This window comes from Cynoglossus semilaevis, chromosome 8 (genome assembly GCF_000523025.1).
Source record: "Cynoglossus semilaevis isolate Cse_v1.0 chromosome 8, Cse_v1.0, whole genome shotgun sequence".
NCBI classification, from domain to species: domain Eukaryota; kingdom Metazoa; phylum Chordata; class Actinopteri; order Pleuronectiformes; family Cynoglossidae; genus Cynoglossus; species Cynoglossus semilaevis.
The window spans coordinates 9,359,389-9,372,645 of NC_024314.1; the positions used below are offsets into that span (position 1 = coordinate 9,359,389).

General features: G+C 40.5%; 1 protein-coding gene across 1 annotated transcript; it reads right to left on the bottom strand.

Annotated features, from left to right (window-relative positions):
• LOC103381959 (uncharacterized) lies at window positions 1-12,701 on the bottom strand. Its single transcript, XM_008314582.3, has 7 exons — window positions 12,488-12,701; window positions 12,098-12,230; window positions 11,538-11,638; window positions 11,246-11,397; window positions 10,428-10,656; window positions 9,784-10,004; window positions 1-1,470 (listed from the first exon to the last, which is right to left on the bottom strand). Exons 2-7 carry the CDS (start codon window positions 12,214-12,216, stop codon window positions 1,303-1,305), a joined length of 990 nt encoding a protein of 329 aa, XP_008312804.1. The 5' UTR covers window positions 12,217-12,230; window positions 12,488-12,701; the 3' UTR covers window positions 1-1,302.
• Window positions 12,702-13,257: the final 556 nt, after the last annotated feature.

Sequence of the window (13,257 nt, forward strand, 5' to 3'; positions counted from 1 at the left end):
TAAGTTCACTTGGTTTATTGGGACAGCATATTACAAATATAGATAAAATAAAAACACCAAATGATATATCAACAAACATGCTCATATCAAACCACCTGAAGAGTGAGCAGAGGTCAGTGCGAGGTCAGTTTATATTGAAAGTGCTTGAAGTTTTGTAAATTAAGTTTTTTTTTTGTTTGTTTTTGGCTTATTTGTATATATAACATGAACATACCATTACAGTTGCAATACCCGGTTTTGTCCATTCATCTGTGCCAGCGTTGTGGTACCTGATTATAATATTGTATTCCATATATCTTTTCCTTCCTTGTATCTTTTAACTTTTATTTGAGCTACTTCTGGCACTTTGTTTTGGATGACTGGCTTCACTTTCAAAACGCTACGCTGTATTATGCAATACAAATATTAAGACATTCTTGGACATACTTACAGTATGTCCGTATCAATCCAGATTTATTTATGGTAAATATAATTAAAAACCTGTCTTAAGACACACACACACACAAAAAAAACCCAATCAATCCACATCTCGGTATCAAAACATTCAGAGGCAATGAAATGTGTGTCTGCTGCTGCTAACAAAGCACAGAGCTGCTGTGTGCAACTGCCAGTAAAACAGTAAACAGACGTGTAAAAGTGAGGAGTTGGAGTGCAGTGTGATGATGCTTCAGGTGGAGAGATGCCATGCAACAAGATAGCACCAACACCAGCAGCTCTCTGTCTACTGCATTAGCTGAAGGCACTGATATCTTGATGGAAATAACTTCATTTTGGCCACTCCCAGGTCCTGTAAATACAATTGCTAGCCGTTAGCGCAGCAGCGTGAGCCTGGTAACTGGTACAAAGTGACTGAGACGCAGTTACGAATGACTCCCAGAGCTGTGGAGCAGATTAATAAAGCACCTTACAGTTACACAGTGGAAACACACCACAGTTTATCCCATAATAATAAAAACCCAAAGAGGACCCAACATGCTCAGCCCTCGTTAAAGCAGAGGCCGGGTCTGGATTTAACTGCCTACACTTATCACTTCAGTCATAAACTGATGAAATGATTGGTTAATGGACAGTTTACAATCAAAACAACTGTCTTCTCAATCTCAATCTCCCTTTCCATAACATGATCCTTCAGACGTAGGACATTAATGTGTTCAGTTTCTTTATGTAAATCCCCATGATACACCCAGACTCTTCTACAAACTTCACACTTCAACACCAGGCACACAGTAAAACAACAACATGAGGTTTGAGGTAAAGCTTCTCTGCCTTAGAACACGCGTGTGTTCTGTGTGCTTTACGCAGCTATATGCTCAGTGTGATGCTGTGAATGGTGCTCGCCGGGATCTTGGCGTCGGTTTCGTCTCCACTGATCCTGAAGCTCACACACGTGTTGGATGGTATGATGGTGGTGGCACTCAGGGATTTACCCAGCCAGCCATGGGAACCACGCTTGTACATTTTCACGGTTACCTGCAATATAATTAGAATAAACAGCAATTGATATAAATGAGGAGTTTAAGACAGTATTGACCATTAATACTGTAGCCTACATTGGCTACTGCAAAAAACCTGAAAATTTACAGTAAGTCATTTGCATTTTAGTCATTACTGTGCATCATAACTAAGGCATGTACAATAGAAGGCGTTGAGAGTTTCTTTCAAAACATTGGTGAAACCATTGTTAGCCGCAGTCTTACTTCCTGTACTCAGTGAGGCCAAGTCAGACGTCTCCCCTGCTAAAACCTCCACATACACGTGGTGGATGTTGAGATGATATTCAACACTCGGGGCGCTCCGTAAAAACAAAAACTTTCAGCCTGCAGTGTCTGCATCAATTACAAGCTGACGGACTGTCAAAATTTCCCTCCACCCTTTAAAATTGTTGTGCACCGCGACAGCCGCCAAAATCTGAATAAATCAAAGTTAAATTAACCTTCCCCTGACTGGGAGCTTTTTTAATTCGCCTACACATGTTGAATGAAGTCATAGCTCCCCTGATTTTCTGTAGGTTTTAGGGCATAATACGCTTTAACACTACATCAAATCGCCCTGTTATTTTGGAGCCTGACAATGGAGGCCCTAACTAGATTTAGACGTGCAGGTAAGTGAACCACATCCATTTCAAAAAGAATGCCTGGCTGCATCTCTTGTTTGGCTGCATTTACAGAGGATAACAGAATATTACAGTGCCTTTTCACAGACCCATTTTCTTTCACTTTAGCATTAGGCAATTTTTCAATTATTATTTTTTTTCCATGTTCTTTCATCCCCGGCTCTCCATAATGTCTGGGCCTTTTACTTAATGGCAGTGACAGTCAGAGCTCCGTATATCGGCCCTTGTCCATTTCGCAGGTCATTGTGGGAGTCCAATAGGCCTTTTATTACACTGACATCAAAAGGCAGATAAGCATTAGAGGTGGGGAAAATACCCTGCACTAGATATGTCCCCTCTTTCCTTTGTCTGCTATTGAAAGTGATCATTTTAATAGTGAAGAGGTTGCTGAGCTCTGAGGCTGATGGGAAGAGCGACACCCCTGACAGCCGACGAATACGAACAAGTCGGTAACACAACACGAGCGCGCCGCACACCCCTCAACACCTGCACACTCGTGCTGCTAACCTCATTATCTCCAACAAAGGCCAGTGTGATTTCAGACTGGCATCTTTTCACCATTTACTTACTTATTAGTGTGCATTAGAGCAGAGAGACAAAGAGAGAACAAAACCCCCAAACAATTGTGTCTTATAGCAAAGCCTTGGCCGAATGCCACACGGCTTTTATTACCAATAGAGTCGGACACTTCAGAGTGAGTGAATGTCTGTTCATTTGGGATGCATGAAAAAAAATGGCTTCATGACAGCTGGTGGCAAGTAGGCGAGTAAACCAAAGCAACAACATCAGAAAAAAAGTCATTCTTCTACTTAATGAGCAGTAATCATGTTGTCTGTAAGAACTGCTTTGACAGATCGAATCTTCTGCAACTTAGAAATAATATTATTGAATTATATTTGTATTGTTGTTACATCTTTTAGGCTTTGCCAAAATATTAGCTAATTTCTTGGCTATTCTTTTTTTTTTTTAAATCTTTGTTTGGAAGCATTGGAATTTTTGGTCTTTAAATGGTTAACTTCAACTAATCTGGTGGCAAACTGATTTTTTCTTTTTGGCCTCCTTTTGGAGAATTTATTTTGAAGAATTATTCATTTTTTCAAATTTGTAGTTATTTTAATCTGTATTCATATTTTGGCTAAATTGGAATTGAATTACATTACTCTCATCATGACACTGGCTTAGATTCATGGATATGTCACTAGTGTAAAGCATTTATTATGTTCAAATTAAAAACGTAGAGGTGCTGGCAATCTGGTTGCACACAAACTACATCTCTTTTTAACAGCTGTAAAATCTTCCAAAAATGAAACCAATACCATATTGTCACAACTCAACAAAAGGTCAATAGGATCACCACAAACATAGACCTTCTATATGAAATACACAGACACTGACAACAAGTGGTGATAGCAGGCAGGCAGGAAGGATGTTGACGTCGGTGGCATCAAATCAAAGAAGTGAGTTTGTGCTCAGTCTAGACGAGCTGCCTGCCAGCTGTTGTTCTGCGTGGATGAAGTGTCAGATACAGGAACTGCTACTACATGTTCCCCTTTTCAGCCAATTGAAACAAGTGTCTGAGGGCGAAGACGATACGGTGTCTCACTCACTGAAGAACGTGTGAAAAGCGTGATCTGGACATTTAAGATGAAAAGCAACGTGTCAAAACCATCACGTGGATGAAACACGACTAAAAATGTCTGTAAATGGTTCCGAAGCTTACAAGAACCGTTACTATTTCAAGCGCGGGCAGGCCTGAATGTGTCTGGGAGTGTGTGCATGGGTGTGTGTGTGGATCACGCTCACTTGGAGCCGAGGATAGGACCCTTGGGGCTAAGGCTGGGTGTCACACAAAGGGCTGAGAGCTCACCTAACGGTGTCTACCCTGATCAGGCTCTCACTTTCAGCGTTGGGGGAGCTGTGTAAATGACATCACTGCTCACATTTCAATGAGACAAACTCGTCTTCTTATTTACCGTCTTTTAACACTCATAAATCCTGCCAACGGTTCTTTGTTCACCTTTTAGCCTCCTGAACCCAACACGTTGGCTCTTTATCCTCTCAGAAAAAGAAACAGTTAGAGCTGGTATCAGGCATTACTTCATCTTGTATCGTCCACCTGAAGGCCTGTTTGTTTGGTTTGTTTTTTACTGGAAAACTTTTAACCGCTGACGTCCTGATCAATCCTCCAAGCAGGAGTCATTAGACATTAGCTGTGTGTGATTGGGTACAGACATGTCAACACCTGAGTGTACTGCCATGGACCAAAGTTCAGATTGTACCCCTGATAACGTGAAAGAATCCCAGGAGGGTATCAGTCAGCAGGGGCTGTTACCTGGAGCCATGGGTGCAGTGTTTCAGGTGAACTCCGAGTCAGCGTAACGCCATACTGGCTTCAGACGAACGGCTCTTTGTTCCACGCCGTGTCTCACAAGGAGCTGGTGTGTACGTGTAGGGGTGTAGAGGTGCACAGGTGGGGGACGGGGGGCTGGGAAGGAGGGTATTTTGGCTTTGTCGAGAGGCCAAATGTTTGGGACCAGGACCAAAAGTGTTTAGCTGTCGTTTCAACTGGAAACAGCGAAGCGAATAGAAAAACAATGTGTGGTTTGGCTCAGTGGGTGAATACATTAACAATCTGCTCCTGGAGCATAAATCAACAGATTAACTGTGATTTTTCTCAGTAAATGTGTGGACTTACTAGTGATTTTAGTGTCATTTCCAGACAGCTTATATACAGTACCTTAAATTATTTAAACCATAAGCTCTCAAAAATACAAATGTAGGACGTGGCCTTTAACATGGTGTTTAAGAGGTCACTGCAACAGTCTATAGACTATAGAGTCCCCATTAGGATGCCTGAGCTTCACTTCTGTGGACGTGATCGTCCATATTCATAACTTCATTGGTCTATTGGCTTGAATGCAGGAAAAATCGACCGTTAAGTTCTGAATAGCTTCATCTGTGCCTAGGCTAACAGGAAGCCATTAGGACTGTCGGCAATCACCGTTTACATCCATTCACCCTGCACTGACTTCATTTTCATCCACATAAATACATTTTCTGCGAGAGGTTAAAATATGACCCTCACCCCAGCCCGCCCCCTCCCTTCTCTAATCCCTGGGCCTGGTCGTCTGGCCGACTTGAGAGGACACAATTTATGACTGATTTAATTAGACCTTTACCAACATCTCTAACAGCATTAGCCCCAGAGCACACACTGACCGTCCCCATCTGACTCCATTAACTCCCAAATCAGGTTTAAAGACCATATTGATGCCGTGCCTTATTAAGGGTGATTATCAAAACAACAGACAATGGGCCAAAGTGTCTGTTAACTAGTTTACCCATAATTCTACCTAACTGTAACAGATGGCAGGGCTGTCAATTATATACTGTATCTGCTGCACACACACACTGTCTGGACATGTACCGTACGATTAGCATTAGCATTAAAAGACCGACAGTGTGCTCACAGGTGGTCTGAGGAAATGGACTCTGCAGACAAAATAAAGTCTGAATTTAAAAGCCCAGCTCAGGGAAATCACTTTTTCTTGTTGAGATGACACGAAGGGGGGGGGGCGTAGAACGTGGAAGACTGCAAAAATTAACATGGTCATCCAGTCCACTATTATTCTCCTCAATTAATAGGAATGGCCTTTGAAAGCGTAATGAAGTGACTCTGCTCCAATCGGCCTCTTCATTATTCATGAATCTCTACTGATCATATCGTACAGCCCACACTGCTGGGATCACTGTAATATCCTGGTCCCCAAAACACACACAGATAAAATTAACATTCTGACCATTAAGCAAAAAAAAAAAGCAGTTTATGATGGACACTAAATTCATAATCTGGTGTTAAATTGTCTGATTGAGGCTGATCAGGAGTTAAAAATATTTAATAGTTTTGTCACTTGTTTTGGATTTATTCATATCATAAGAGCTGCACTATTATTAGATTATATATGTTATGTTATCCTATGGATCTATCTATCTATCTATCTATCTATCTATCTATCTATCTATCTATCTATCTATCTATCTATCTATCTAGTTATCTATCTATCTATCTATCTATCTATCTATCTATCTATCTATCTATCTATCTATCTATCTATCTATCTATCTATATCTTGTTTTTATGGAATACATTTCATTCTCTTTATACAGAACCAAATAATGTCAGCCTGAGCAAGCTACACACAAAAGCACCAGAGGAATCCTAAAGAATTTTCCGATACTTTAGTTTGAACGTGGTGCATAAGAATATGATGCAAAAATATGCAGAACCTAAGAATGACTTCACATCAAGTGCACAGTTGTTCAGACCCATACAATATTGTTATTATTGTCGCAGATATTACAGAAACCACAGCTCATTCCATATTCAAAGAAATTATAATGTCATGAATATTAATGTCTTTATTTCAAACATGTATTCAAATTTACTCAAAGTCATTTTCTAACCGTGTTAAGTAGTCGTATGTGCAAAACATGGACCCCAGCCGTCGGTGTTTAACTGAATTAACAGAAGAGCTCCTGAAGAGCCCTCCAATCTGACTGCTACTGCAGGCCAGGTGATGGATTTGGAGGAAGCACATTGAGTCATCTTCAAACTGACAGATGCAGAATCTCTCCACAGGACTCTTCAGTGCAGTTCAGCACTCGAGTGGGGGAGGAAAAAAAATAGATTTTTACCAAGTTTAATCACGCGCTATTACAAGGCAGGTTTTTGTCATGGCTGTCCATCGGCCGTGAGTGCTGGTGTCTTCACTAGTTCATTACACACACTTGTGATGCTGCAGCACTCTTCTCGTATGTAATTGCACAGCTACCTTCCCGCTGACGCTTCCTACACACACGCACACTCTCTCTGCTGCAAATTATTTCTCGTTTTCTTTTTCGAGGGCGATGCTGCAATTACAGAAATCTGAACATCCTGGTGATGTCCCAGCAGTTGTTTTTCCCTCTGCTGTCATTAGCAGAGCAGCAGAAAACATTCTTGTGTGTAAAATTACTCAAACAAAGAAAAAAAATGTAATTGCAAATTCCAAAAAATAGTGAAGAATGTTTGTTTTTTTATCAATAAAGAAAATGATAATTTTCTTCTCTTCATAAAAATAGGGGAAACAAATCTTGTCTCCTCAGGCGTTTGTCAGTTCCTGGCTGCAGGCCTTTTGTACGCCTCCATTCATTAACACCACAAAGCCTTGATGTCTCCCCTCTCTGCCTTTTCTCTGCAGAGTGCACAGGGCACCAGCCTGACCATTAACAGGCCGGCGACACGTGCAGCCTGGGCAGCGGCCAAACGGGCAGGAATGTGAGCCCGGAGGTAAATTAACGAGCCACGTCTCTGTGGAATCTGGAGCTGCTCACTCCAGGGTGACATGGAAATACTGCAAATGACTATTTGTCTGCAGTAATGGCCAATCTGTGGCTTTTCTTTTATTGGTCAGCTAATAGGCCGATGTCATCAGTTACAGGCTAAAGAGTACACCTGTTGACGATCCTTTCTTTGATACTACAGTCTTAATGAACCTGTGTCTCAGATGTGAACTCCCATAACTTGTATTAGAGTTAATGAGAAAATCTGGAGGGCCCTCGCGAAATATGACTTTATACAAAATAAGTACTTAAACAAAATACCTCGAAACAAACTAGCCATATTAGGCAATAAGATAAGAGATAAGATAAGGCCTTGTTACACCCAGGGGAAATGCACACATCACAGCAGCAGAGTAAACACAATTATTTAAAAGGAACAAAGTGTTCAGTGGAAAAAAAAGAACGTTTTAGAGAAGGAACTCACGCAGAGATTTTTCCAGCAAAACTAAAACCCTGTACTTTAAATGATGAGAATTTAGGGGTCTCTGCCCTTTCTCTCCCCTCTTCTAGCTCGCACACACACACACACACACACACATGCGCAGCCACACAGTAATTACCCCCTTAATCCATACAAATTGAATGAAGCCAGAACTGTGGTCTAAGAATATAGACCATAATTAATAAATGACAGCCTCTCTATTCAATCATCGTCTACTTCGGGGACGTCTCGACGTCCCATTCACTGTAGAGTACTTGGCTGAGCCCACAGAGGACACACCTTTAGCACCTCCGTCCACGGCTTTTCTACGTACATCTGTTGCCGCTTCTTCTGAGCAGCAAATAGAGTTAAACATATCTCTCATCTTTACAGCCCGTGTGTTTACAAGTAACAAATCAAAAAGCCTGCATTACTTCTTAGCTCTGTAAATATGCCCAGAGGGGCTCTCAGGTTCCTCTGTCAGCCCCCCGAGACCTCCCCTCACAGCTGCTATACAAAAACTAAGGTTAACAAAATGGTCCATCCCAAGGTTTAAAGCAGGGAATTCTAGAAACAAAAACTGACTGACATTGAAAATTAATTTTCTGAAGCAGTATACATGAGATCCACTCATGGAAAACACATTAAAATGGTGTTAAATCTGTCTGACAACAAAGAAAAAAACAGGATGTTAGGATCTATTTTCCAAGTCATATCTTTGCGAAAATCGTAGCAGACTTGTACCAAACACTGCCTCCATTTATAAGGATTTCTTTGAAAAGAATAGATTTTGTTGTCATCGTGTGTGTCCCCTCGGGCTACAGAGAGGGCCTGAGCTGAAGACCGTCTAACGATTGTTGGGTCATGTATCAAATGTACAGCAGCTGGAGGCGAGAGGGGAGAATACATACGGTCCAGGGAGGGGGGGTGGGTGGGTGTTGCTGGGGATGGGGGTGAAATGAAGCCAGACTGGAGTGGAGGAGTGAGGAAAGCCCGAGCTGAGTGTTTGGGTGTGAATCTGTAATGGTTACTAAGCAGGGGTCACACACGTCTGACCTTTGACTAGATGTCATTAGTTGAACACATTTTTTTGAATGGTGGGATTTTTTTTTTTTTTTTTTTTTGGAGGCGGTCGGATAGATTCAGCTGTATACTGTAAGTCTTTTTTTAAAGCCTTATTCAATCATGTTAGTCGATGTATCACTCCGTGGAAATATAAATGTACATGTTCCTCCATTCAAATATTCAGTTTGACCTCTATAATCCTATGTTTTTTTTCTTTACAGTGACAGTAGTGAAAAAATTAATCTAAAAGTATCAACCAATCAAAGCAGGCCAAGAGGCTCAGGTGACGCTAATGACATTTTTAATTTAATCATAAGATGATGAGTGCCCTGCAGGCAGAATGAATAGAGAAGTTAAACACTAACGACCTAAAGCTGCAATTATGTTGGATGTGTGAATGTAGAGAGAACACCGGAGTCAAGGTGGGGCTTTGTCAATGTATTGTTGAAAATAAAACATATTTATTGGGAATAATTTAAAATGACTAATAACAATAACTCTTTTCATGTAGTAAAAAGGCTCCTTTGAATAACTGATTTTATTCAACGCTGCACTGTTAAAATTGACACAAATATACCATTAATCTTCTCAATGACTCACACCCGTTATTATTCTGCAGTTTAAATACAACCTGCTTTTATAAGAGTTTTCTCAAGTACAAGGAAAACATAACAATATACTACTGCCACCTGCTGGTCATCTGGCCAATGTGGGCCTTTATGCGTTTAATATGTGCAGCGAGTTTCCAGACCGTACCTGGTCCTGGGAGTAAACTACTGCACACGCAGTGTTGTGGACTCACCTGAGGAGCGTGTCCCAGCAGGGCCCACAGCGAGTCGGCCGACAGGACCTTGACTCTGGAGAACTCCAGGGTGTCTGTCTCCCTACGGTTTAAAGCGATATACTGGCAGCCCTGGTAGTCTCCCTTCAGCTGCTCACCACAGTGCAGCCGAACCAGGTCCCAGGTCCCAACAGTCCTGAGGATCTCTCGCACCGACTCCATCTGTCTGTAGGACAGATGACCTGTAGGACAGACGGAGACTGAGTTACTGTCTGGGACTTGTTCCTAATGAAATCCATTGTAAAATAATGAGAGAAAATAGTATTTTGATAAAATACTAAAAATCACAAAAATACTAAAAATCACAAAAATACTAAAAATCACAAAAATACTAAAAATCACAAAAATACTAAAAATCACAAAAATACTAAAAATCACAAAAATACTAAAAATCACAAAAATACTAAAAATCACAAAAATACTAAAAATCACAAAAATAATAAAAATCACATTTAAAATCATTTAAATGGTAAATCATGTGGACAGTTGAACAGTAAAAATATGTGACTTGTTATTATTGTGCAAAAAACTAAAATGGTGTAAATACATCTAAATATCAATGATAGATTGTTAAATTGTTACATTTCAATTTTGGACTCTCTCACCAGAGAACCAGGAGGGAGTCAGAGCGGCTGATAGCCAGGCCACGTAGCCCTCCCTGAAAGATGTGAGAAAGTCGTCTATCCGACTGTGTGAGATCAGCTCCCTCCTCTTCCTCAGCTCCTCGTCCAGCTCACAGTCTGGGGAGAGGAAGATCACCCTGTAGGAAAACAGACTTTGGCGCACGGACACTCCACTTCTCTTCAGGTAGCTGCACAGGTAGTTTGCCTTGACCTGGAGACGGACGAGGAGACAGGTCAGAGAGAATCACACCCCAAATTAGATCAGAATCCTGAGGGGAAAATCTTTGAATCTTTGAAATTAGAAAACAAAGACAGATAAAAAAAAATAAAGATGAGAAAATAATGTTAATAGCAAAGAGGGATCAGGATCATTGCTAACAGTCTGCACATGAGTGACGTTCCATCACCTTTGTACATACTAATAATAACAACCCTTTTGAACAGTAAATTGTGTGTTTGCCGTCACACTTGTCTGTCCTGCCCCAGCCCACACTGGACATCTATAGAGATGTTAATGAAAGACCCTACACAGACCCAGGCCCGTGAGCCGACAGCTGTGTTTTGGCAGCTGTCTGCTTTAACCCCCCCCACCACCAACATAATGATGGTCCTGAGGAGGACCCACTCCAGGAGTTTAGGCCTCGCACTGTCATGTTGGGAAGTGTCCATAGAAGGTTTTTCTGGTCGTCCATGAGCTCTTAACACTGCCACAGTTTAGGAGGTTGACATTTAATGTTGTAGCACGGTTGTTTTGGTGGGTGTTCTTTTATTCATTATTATTATTATTATTATTATTTTACCATGATGGCTCTGAGGGGATCTTCAGTCTGCTCAATGTAAGTGTTGGTAAAATTTTGGTTTTCTTCTTTTACTTGAACATGCCAGGTGGCCTGGTTGTGAGCAGACACAGCACCTCTCCAGGCCTTTACATCGATGCAGAAAATGCCGTGGCCTACGAAAGAAAAAAAAAAAAAAAGAAGCCACATTTAAGGAAAATATAAAAAAAATATTTTTTTGACTTATGATGTACAGATGTATTAATTCCAACACTATAGTGAATAATTGTTCTAAATCACTTCATAAGATTCCAACCTGTCAGAATAACAATGTTGATGTCATCTTTGGCAATCTTCTGCTGGTCGGGGATTCGTAGGTTACAGTAAACATCCTCCTGTCGCAGCCCAGTCAGTTTCCTACGAGAGATGGATGGGTATGAAAACTGTAAATACATGTTGTGGTGGGCGGGGGGTGGTGCTGATAGATCATTGATAGAAGTGATAGTAAAATCGTGTTTTATTGACAAAGCTATTATAAATTCAGACAAAGTAATACATAACATAACTCTTCCCCCCCAATATTATCATTATTTGCATTTGGTTTGACTGCACATTAGAGGAGCAGGGGTGTCCTGTCCAACTAGACCAAACTATTCCCCATGTTACCCATTACCTGACCCGCAAATGTATCTTTTTGACCCACTTTCATACCGTGACCCACTTTTTGAGAAACTCAGCTTTAAACAAAAGATAGATAGATAGATAGATAGATAGATAGATAGATAGATAGATAGATAGATAGATAGATAGATAGATAGATAGATAGATAGATAGATAGATAAGATGATTTATCTGCACAACTTTAAGTGCAAATACCTGAGATGCTTCACAAATTCTGGCAGTGTTTGTGTGTGAGGCTGCCTCTGGCCTTGTGTGTTCTCTGGAGCTTTGGAGCTGAGTTGAAAGTGGCTGAACAGGCTTCCAAGCTGAAGCATTCTAGCCCTTATACCTACAGAAAAAACAAACAAACAAACAAAAAAGAACCAAAACAATGATTTTTAACATAAGCTAAGAAAGGAAGAACAAACACAATCACTGAGGAAAACAATGGTATTAAGCGTTTTCGTCCAAATTCCAGTCTGCTGTCTGCTTTGGAACAGACACATTCTCCCTGAACTACTCTGTTTACAACAGCCACGCACTAGAATCTGAACTTGAGAACAAAGAGCACAGACCGAGAGTCTCTCACTCTGGAAAACGACGTACCGTGAAGGCCTCGCGATGTTTGAAGTGCAGACAAAAAAGAAAAAAAAATCAACAAAGAGGGAAATATCACTTGGATTCGATCCTGGCTTTAATGACTCGCTGAGAGGCTTTTTCCAAATGCTGAGTAACGTCGCTCCATGAAGGCACACTGTTTCACAATGTGACCTCCTCCTCCTCCCCCTTCTGGCCTCCTCCTTTTCCCTTCTCCTGTACCACTTCCAGCTTTCCTAGAAGTAAACAACAGACCACGTGCACCAGCCGCAGTATCACATTTCGGCCTGCTTTGACTTGACGTCAGCTGACGTCACCTCAGTGTGGTCTTGCTGCTGTGTTGTTTTGTTTTTTTGCGTGATGCGTTCAAGGAGCGAATTACTGCACTGTCCAGCTGTTGTTATATATTTACTGTATATATATATATATATATATATATATATATATATATATACATACACACACACACACACATATACTGTATATACACATATATAAAAAATCAAATTATACTTAATATAATATATAATTTTATATATATACAAATATGTATTTACTACATTATATATATATACGTATATATATACATATATATATAATATGGGCTAACTGGTGCAGTAGGTGTAATATTGAACATATCAATATATTATATTAGGACATTCCTGGATATAGATATAATAGATAATATAATGTATTATACAAACATATATTATCTGTGAATGTAAAATTCACAGGTCTGTACTCACCAAAAAATAAATAAATAAATAAAATGATTTTAT